The following is an 8921-nucleotide window of genomic DNA, read 5'->3' as shown; positions in this document are numbered from 1 at the left end:
CCCTTGGTTTCATTAATGCGATGCATGCGTTCCATGATGTTGTATTGCACTCATTGATCTACCAGTTATGTTGAATGATTTCTCTTTTAATATCAATTACTCACAAATACTTCATATATTTCAATCATACAAACAACTGCTCATTCAATGTGTGACGGGCGTATTATATACCGCTCGCGGTAACCTTGTTATGAATCTATTTCAGTCAAATCCGATCGTTATTTTCCATAAGGAGTCTCACTTGATATGTTTATGTAGTATTTGAAAAAAGGACACAAAAAATAGTTACCTAACCGTGATGCCCCTTTAAGTATGCAAAGTAGTTTGTCATCAATCAAAATGTATACACCTGAACTCAGTAAAAACATGGACATGTACATTCATTCTGCTCAGAATACCCTGCATCAGACTACTGTCACATTCTTATCAACCTCACCGTACTGGTTAAACTTTCACAAATCAAATCTGTTGTTAATGTAAATTAATATATGTACTATAATACAGAAATCACAGGTGATATATTGACATGGCTTGTATTACGAAGTGTTGAATTTACCATGTTACCTCACTGTATTTCCCACAGGAACACTTCTGGAGCCTTGATGAGACAGAACAACGCCTGCCTCCAAACGTTGTCATGCAGATCTGGGACAATGATAAGTTCTCCATGGATGATTTTCTAGGTAAGTCAGCCTCCAACCTTCCATAGAAATAACAGTGTTTAGATTAAGTGTAGTTGTAGAGGGACTTTTATTACTCTACCATTAAATAATAATTATTTCTAACCAATTAAGACAGACAGTCTTATACGTTGTTTTCCATTATTTTTTTCTTTTTCTCTGTGGAACACGTACAGATTATGTAAACTTATCTTCTTGCAAAACACTGCTTAAGAAGGGTGGATAGAGAAGAGAGCCCATACTCAAGAATGTTGAAGTGTGATGTCAGGTTATTTACTTTTTAAAATCTCCTAAGTAACCAAGATGTGATGCTAGCTAGGTCTAATATTGTCTCTTACATATACTTTTAAAAGTAACCAAGATGTGATGTTAGTTCTCATATTGTTTGCTTGGGAGAAATCTCTTAAAATTAAGTAGCCAAAATGTGAAGTCCCATCTCATATCACTTACCTGGGAGAATTCTCTTAAGTAAGATCTCACACGCATCATTACCTTTTTCCTACAGGAACCCTATCAATAAACCTGAGTGCAATGCCAAAACCAGCCAAGAAAGCATCAGATTGTACTCTACGTCAGCTGCCGGACCTACAGACAGGTCACGAGGTCAAACTTGTCTCATTGTTTGAACAGAAGCGACTCAAGGGATTCTGGCCCTGTTTCAATGACGAAACTGGAGAACGTGTTCTAACGGTAATGGTCACGAGAGGTTTAACTATTGTGTATGAAAAATGTTGCTTGTTATTCTTGCAAAATGATATTGATATAGATAGTTAGAAGATTTATTATGATTTGTATGTCACAGGATAAGAATGTGAGTTTTGTACATTGTTTGTCAAATGATAAAGTTGAGAGATTTATACTTTGTATGTTCTAGGGTGGGATTGATAAGGTTGAGAGATTTGTACTGTGTGTGTTCTAGGGTGGGATTGATAAAGTGGAGAGATTTGTACTGCCGTGTGTTCTAGGGTGGAATTGATAAAGTTGAGAATTTATACTTTGTGTGTACTAGGGTAAGATTGATAAAGTTGGGAGATTTATACATTGTGTGTTCTAGGGTTGGATTGATAAAGTTGGGAGATTTATACATTGTGTGTTCTAGGGTTGGATTGATACAGTTGAGAATTTCTACTTTGTGTGTTCTAAGGTGGGATTGATAAGGTTGAGAGATTTGTAATTTGTGTGTTCTAGGGTTGGATTGATAAAGTTGACAGATTTATACTGTGTGTTCTAGGGTTGGATTGATAAAGTTGAGAATTTCTACTTTGTGTGTTCTAGGGTGGGCTTGATAAAGTTGAGACATTTGTACTGTGTGTGTTCTAGGGTAGGATTGATAAAGTTGCGTGATTTATACTTTGCGTGTTCTAGGGTGGGAGTGATAGAGTTGAGAGATTGATACTTTGTGTGTTCTCGGGTGGGATTGATAACGTTGAGAGATTTGTACTGCCGTGTGTTCTAGGGTGGAATTGATAAAGTTGAGACATTTGTACTGTGTGTGTTCTATGGTAGGATTGATAAAGTTGGGAGATTTATACTTTCTGTGTTCTAGGGTAAGATTTATAAAGTTGAGTGATTTACACTTTGTGTGTTCTAGGGTGGGCTTGATAAAGTTGAGACATTTATACTGTGTGCTCTATGGTGGGATTGATAAAGTGGAGAGATTTGTACTGTGTGTGTTCTAGGGTGGGCTTGATAAAGTTGAGAGATTTGTGCTTTGTGTGTACTGGGGTGGGATTGATAAAGATGAGAGATTTATACTTTATGTGTTCTAGATAGGGTGGGAGTGATAAAGTTGAGAGATTTAAACTTTGTATGTTCTAGGGTGGCATTGATAAGGTTGAGAGATTTATACCTTGTATGTTCTAGGGTGGGAGTGATAGAGTTGAGAGATTGATACTTTGTGTGTTCTAAGGTGGGATTGATAAGGATGAGAGATTTGTACTGCCGTGTGTTCTAGGGTGGGCTTGATAAAGTTGAGAGCTTTATACTTTGTGTGTACTAGGGTAAGATTGAAAAGGTTGAGAGATTTGTACTTTGTGTGTTCTCGGGTGGGATTGATAACGTTGAGAGATTTGTACTGACGTGTGTTCTAGGGTAAGATTTATAAAGTTGAGTGATTTACACTTTGTGTGTTCTAAGGTGGGATTGATAAGGATGAGAGATTTGTACTTTGTTTGTTCTAGGGTGGGAGTGATAAAGTTGAGAGCTTTATACTTTGTGTGTACTAGGGTAAGATTGATAAAGTTGACAGATTTATACTGTGTGCTCTATGGGGGGATTGATAAAGCTGAGTGATTTATACTGTGTGCTCTATGGGGGGATTGATAAAGTTGCGAGATTTGTACTGACGTGTGTTCTAGGGTGGAATTGATAAAGTTGAGACATTTGTACTGTGTGTGTTCTAGGGTTGGATTGATACAGTTGAGAGATTTGTGCTTTGTGTGTACTGGGGTGGGATTGATAAGGATGAGAGATTTGTACTGTGTGTGTTCTATGGTAGGATTGATAAAGTTGCGAGATTTGTACTGACGTGTGTTCTAGGGTGGCATTGATAAAGTTGAGAGATTTATACTTTGTGTGTTCTAGATAGGGTGGGATTGATAAAGTTGAGAGATTTGTACTGACGTGTGTTCTAGGGTAAGATTGATAAGGTTGAGAGATTTATACTTTGTGTGTTCTAGGGTAAGGTTGAGATGGAGTTGGAACTTGTATCATTACAAGAGGCTGATGAGCGCCCTGCAGGACAGGGACAGGAGGAGCCCAACATGAACCCCCATCTGGACCCTCCCAAGTAAGTACAGGTCATGTGCCCCAGCCCTTCGGTACTCGTAGATAGAGTTCTAATGTTAAGATTCCTAGAGTGAATGAATCTGTGACATATATATAGTGGTGCCTTGGTTATCCAGCTAATTAACATGCTTGAAGGACTGCCACACTTTTTTGAATTAAGAAGGGAAATCTGTCCTGAAAAGTCAACTTGAGTGTTTGAACATATAACATTTATATTGATTATTGTGGGGAGGGGAGGGACACATCTGTGAAATCAAGTACATTGTAATGCGTTTTCCTGCTACTATATAGCGATCTTTGTAAAGCTTACTTAGGGTGTGTAATATAAATTTGTTTTACATAAAAAAATGTTTTACTCAAGCTGACTTAGTAACTAGCCAGATTAATAAGTGGTGACAGGATAATGGGACATTAAGACAAATAATGGCAGGAGTCATGGAGCTGTTATTGTTGGCATTGATACTACTGCACATCAGGTTATTAACATGCTGTGCAATTTTTTTATCAAATCATATTTTAGTGGGTGTTTTCATGTCTTATTTTGTTAATACTATCACATTCATCCATGATGCGTGATAAATGCCGAATAACTTCCAACTTTAACATAAAAACAAAGGCTTGATCTAATCTATTACGACATTGGCCATTTTTCTTTATCATGTATTTTAATCTTTAACATGAAGTAAAACTTTTAAAAGTGATTTTGAATGGATACCTTATTACGGTCATCAATGGGTTGTTTTATAGAACAAGCAAGGCGTCTTCTCATTTTACACATTCAATTCCAGGCGACCAGAGACATCGTTCCTGTGGTTCACATCCCCATGGAAGACATTCAAGTTCATCATCTGGCGCAGATACAAGTGGTGGTTCATCGGATCCCTCATTATCCTCCTCCTCATCATTCTCCTGGCACTTTTCATCTACTCCTTCCCGGTAATTACTTATATCTACGTAGAAATCTTGCGACATTTGCTTTACACTTGTCCAGATGTAGACGAACCTTGATTTCAGGGTATCAGAGACTTTGATTGCCCTGTGATTTTCATGTTTTTTTCATGAAAAAACTTTCTGGCAAAAAAGTATTTTAGCTTTGAGAAATCTGGTTAATAATGCAGCATTTACTGTGTCATTTTTTAACTGTTGTTTTATAACGTCCGTTCCGTTTAGATGGACTGTTGTTTTATAACCTCCATTCCGTTAATATGAACTGTTGTTTTATAACTGTTGTATCATTAAACAATATGTGTTATAAATGTTCTTTGTTTTGCCTTTCACGCAGTTTAACTTCTGTTCTGTTTTACAGGGTGCATTCAACAACTGGATCCTGGGGAACTAACCAATCGCATAAACACTGTGTGTTTCAATGAGCAACGAGCTACGAACAATAGAACAAATGACCTGTGGTTTTATAGAACAACGATGAAAATACAAAGATACCTGTTCAGCACATTACCTATTTACATCCGACTGGAACCTGTCGGAATTGCCGTATTTTCACTATGGGTAACTTTTCTCTATACACCTATTGAACATCAAAACATTGTTGAATTTCAACAGAAATAAACAACATAGGTTACAACATGTTCCTGGGGAATAGGTGATAAAAGAAGGGAAAAGAGCATGTTTAGTTTCCTCGGATGGAAATTTGATATACATATACTCATGGACTCTGTAGAATTTGTGTAGTGATCAGAACTGTATTACTATAATTTTTTCAAGTTTGAAAAACTGTTGAAAATTTCTGTATCACATTGTTGAGAAAGCTGTTCTTGTTGTTGTGTGTAGTTTAGGAGAAGATAGTGTCCTGATCATCTATCTGGATGGTAAGAAATTTACCACAAATTGTTATAGAAATTTAATTCAGTAGATACTTACTAACACTTGAGATTCTTATTGCTTGTACCTTCACCTCCCCTCTTTTTCACTGTTGGGCTGTCCTGCATTTGTTCTGGATGGTACTATTGTCATAAAGAAGGTAGACAAGGTGTATAGATGTGAAATGTAAGAAAATTTATTAAGAGAGAGTGAATTGATTGTAACTGTTTTGTCATGTTGCGCTGATATTCTAGTATGTTATGTTAAAATCATAAAATGTTTTGTAAAATATTGATTCTGTTGTTGACAATGTATAAAATGAAATGCAAAGTTATATGTTGATGTATTGAAGGATCCCTGTACCACTGTCTGAAAATGTTACTAACAAACGAAAACTTTTACCAGCATGACAATGACTTTTTATATGTTGTCATATCTTGAGAAGAAACCATACCATACAAAACGTTTCAGAAAATGTAAACGATATGCAATAAACAAAAGTATTAAGAAGTAAAGAAATTATTCCACAATAGTGTTTTGATAATAAAAGAGGAATGGGGTCAGGCAAGGATTTCAGCAATTGACCTTTGATCATAATACCTGGTAGTCATTCTTGCCAATCCACAAGCTACCTGAACAAATTAAGGGGAAGTAACTCTAGGTAAAGAAATCTACAGTAAAACAGGGACAATTGCACTCAAACCTTTGAGTCTGTCCGTTAGACTGGAAGAAGGAGAAGAACTCTCCAATGTTTTTTAACCTGTGATATGGGAATCCTTAAGGAGATACACTACTGTAGAGCCTATATCTCACAGTCGGGGTTCACACTGTTATACAGAATAGACTGTCATCTAATGTGAAAGATAGAATAAATGGTAGTATTGTTATGATTAATCGCCCATTCCTAAAGTTATCAATTTGCCAATTTTCATCTAAAAACTCTCCAATAATATTTTGTAAAAAGTTGTTTTTTCTATGTTTATCTCCTGATATTTTATTAATGATTGGTTCTTGGCATATGGCTATAGCTATAGTTATCATTTTTTTGTGAACTTCTGTGAGAGTTTTTTTTTTCTAGGTATGAAGCGGGCAAAAACCTGTAGAGATTGAGTTATCTTATACCTAGCCTTGTATTAAACTTATCATGACCAGGCTGTGCTTTTCTTCACATACTTGCCACAAACATGGAGAAGAGGTTCTCGTCTTGCCTACCATACTTGATTGAATCAAATCATGTAATGTATATCTGGAGAAGTGTATGATATTTTGTATACAAAACCTAGTTATGAAGTAAGTATTCTAATTTTACATGTATTTTTACAAAATTTAATTCCTAGGTTTTGTTAAAATAATTTGTTGAAATCAAACTTCAACTTCCGTAATTTGAAAGGGAAGAAATTTTTAAGATCAAAATTTTGTTTAACAGTAGAACAAAAAAAAGCCATATCTGCAACAAAAAGAAACTCACAAAAGCTATTTTATCTTAAGTTTCACTCTATTTTTGTAACCAATATGCATTTTAATCTTATCAATGTATCTAAATGACAATGTGTGCCTTTTTATAACCAACTGTACTTGTTTGACAAGATGTCAGTGAATTTGAACTTTGTACGTCCCAGCAACCACCGATGGACCAAGACCTGCGGACATACAATGTTATTGTACATATATAGTTTAATATCATGTAGAATTGTGTTGTTATAGATAATACTTAACTGTTATCACTTCATGATTACATTTCATCTTTATTTCACCCTCCAGCCAAATAGTTACCTTTTTGTTTAGAACCCTTTTAGTACTTTATAATAACGGAAACATGACGCAAATCTTTGATAAAGTGTATTATCAAAGTTATCAAAGTTAAATTGTTGTTTCCATTCCGAACAAATATTTTTTTTGTGTTGAATCCACTTTATATTCAGCAATGATCAAAGGTTTAAATGCGACTTTAGAAACTCTGTAAAACAGGCCCTGTGTCAGTGTGGGAAATCTTTACCTAGTATATCAGTGTCTGTTTTGGTGTGAAAAATGATCTACCAATTATCTGTCCTGACACAGATAAATGTTGTAACTTTCCACTCTGGAGTTTGTCAGAGTGGACACTCATCTGTTGAATGTTATACCATTGAAAATAAGCCTGATTTACCAGCTCAGGGTTTCCTGATGTATTACAATAGTACAACATTGATTCTGGTATCAGTTGTATTGAAAGTCCAGTCACGGTGATCAGGTTTGATTATTACAAAATTAATAAAATAATTTTGGATTGGGTTTCAATTGTTCAGTTCCATTGACATCACACCCTACGATGTTCCTGGAATAAGTTGGAACAGCTTTAATCCTATTTATGGAAATTAAGGGTGGCTGAAAAATAGGTATAAAAATAACTTTAAAAATTCTACATTGAAATTTTTCAAGATCATTGAAGCAAATTATTTTTTATGTAGAAGTTTAAATCAACAAAATCAACAAAATCCGAGTAAAAGGTCACCGGTCTATGACTTCTGTAAACAAGGAGGGTTCTGTGTTCTTACGACAAATATATTAACCATAGACTGAGCACAATGTAAAATATGCATTTAAAATAATCAATCCTACTACATTTCTACTGCTGGGATAGAATGCTTGCCTATTCTTATCTCAAGCATTCGGTGAATCGTGGAGACGGTGGAAACGTCCTGCGTGTTCATGCAATCACAACAGGTGATATTACAGGTGTTGGGATATTACTGTTTTCTACACTTTACAACTTTATATACCTGTGTTAGACATTATATTATATATTTATTAATAATAAACTCCTTTTACAGCACATGGCCTCTTGTTTTATGTGTAAAATTATAGTTTGGTTTGGTTTAATTTTGTTTTACATCCTATTAACAGCTAAGGTCATTTAAGAAAGTGCCTCCATGTGTGTAGTGTATGCATGCTTGCGTGTGTGTATTCAGGAGACGGAGTATGTTGGTGTTCTTGCCTCCTTGTGATAGCGCGGATCTGATGCCGATTCTATAGCGCTTTCTCACTGAAATGCCATGCCAAAGGAACCCAGCACAGCATTCCGCCCGGCCACATTATACAGACAAAGGGTGAACCAGTTGTTGCCATTCCCCTAAATGCTGAACGTTAAACAGGGAATAACAACTACCATTGTTAAGGACTTTGGTATGTCCCGGTCTGGGAACAGAACCCATTGCCTTCCTCACCTGGGCGAAAGCTCAACATTCAAGCCAAAAGTGGGTGTTGTCAAGCAAGGTGCTAGGAAATAAAAGATAGTAAGAAGTAGATAGAAAGATCAAGATCCCAAGTATTGCAATATGTGCAGTAGATTTATTTTGGTCGCTTTCATGTCCCCCAATAGTGGACCCAATTCTGCAAGGGGGTTCCCGCATTAGTCGCCTCCTACGATACATGCAGTGGGTAACAGCAGGTGTATTCTTTTCCTGATCCCCAACCTGCAGGGGTGGTACAGTATTTAATTTGTACTTTTTGTGTCGCCTGCAACGCGCGAGGCGACATAGGTATTACTGTACTTTGTTGGCGTCACCCATATCTGAAGATAAAGTCAAGGTCACCGTTACTATAAATAGAAATTGTGTTTCCATGCGATAACTTAATTGAGTTCCTGAGGGTTGATTG

The 8921-nt window shown here is 36.1% G+C and overlaps 1 protein-coding gene across 1 annotated transcript in view; it reads left to right on the top strand.

The window, feature by feature from the left end:
- Window positions 1–8097, top strand: part of LOC110466398 (myoferlin-like) — a 102818-nt gene extending 94721 nt beyond the window's left edge. The window contains exons 48-52 of the mRNA XM_021522851.1: window positions 584–683; window positions 1186–1370; window positions 3359–3468; window positions 4256–4403; window positions 4774–8097. Coding sequence (XP_021378526.1) covers window positions 584–683; window positions 1186–1370; window positions 3359–3468; window positions 4256–4403; window positions 4774–4806 — 576 coding nt within the window. The 3' untranslated portion in view covers window positions 4807–8097. The remainder of the gene's footprint in view (window positions 1–583; window positions 684–1185; window positions 1371–3358; window positions 3469–4255; window positions 4404–4773) is intronic.
- Window positions 8098–8921: the final 824 nt, after the last annotated feature.

The sequence above is a fragment of the Mizuhopecten yessoensis genome, unplaced genomic scaffold (assembly GCF_002113885.1).
Source record: "Mizuhopecten yessoensis strain PY_sf001 unplaced genomic scaffold, ASM211388v2 scaffold11133, whole genome shotgun sequence".
NCBI classification, from domain to species: Eukaryota; Metazoa; Mollusca; class Bivalvia; order Pectinida; family Pectinidae; genus Mizuhopecten; species Mizuhopecten yessoensis.
Note: the sequence above shows the minus strand (reverse complement) of the source record. Positions and strands in the feature narration are given on the sequence as shown.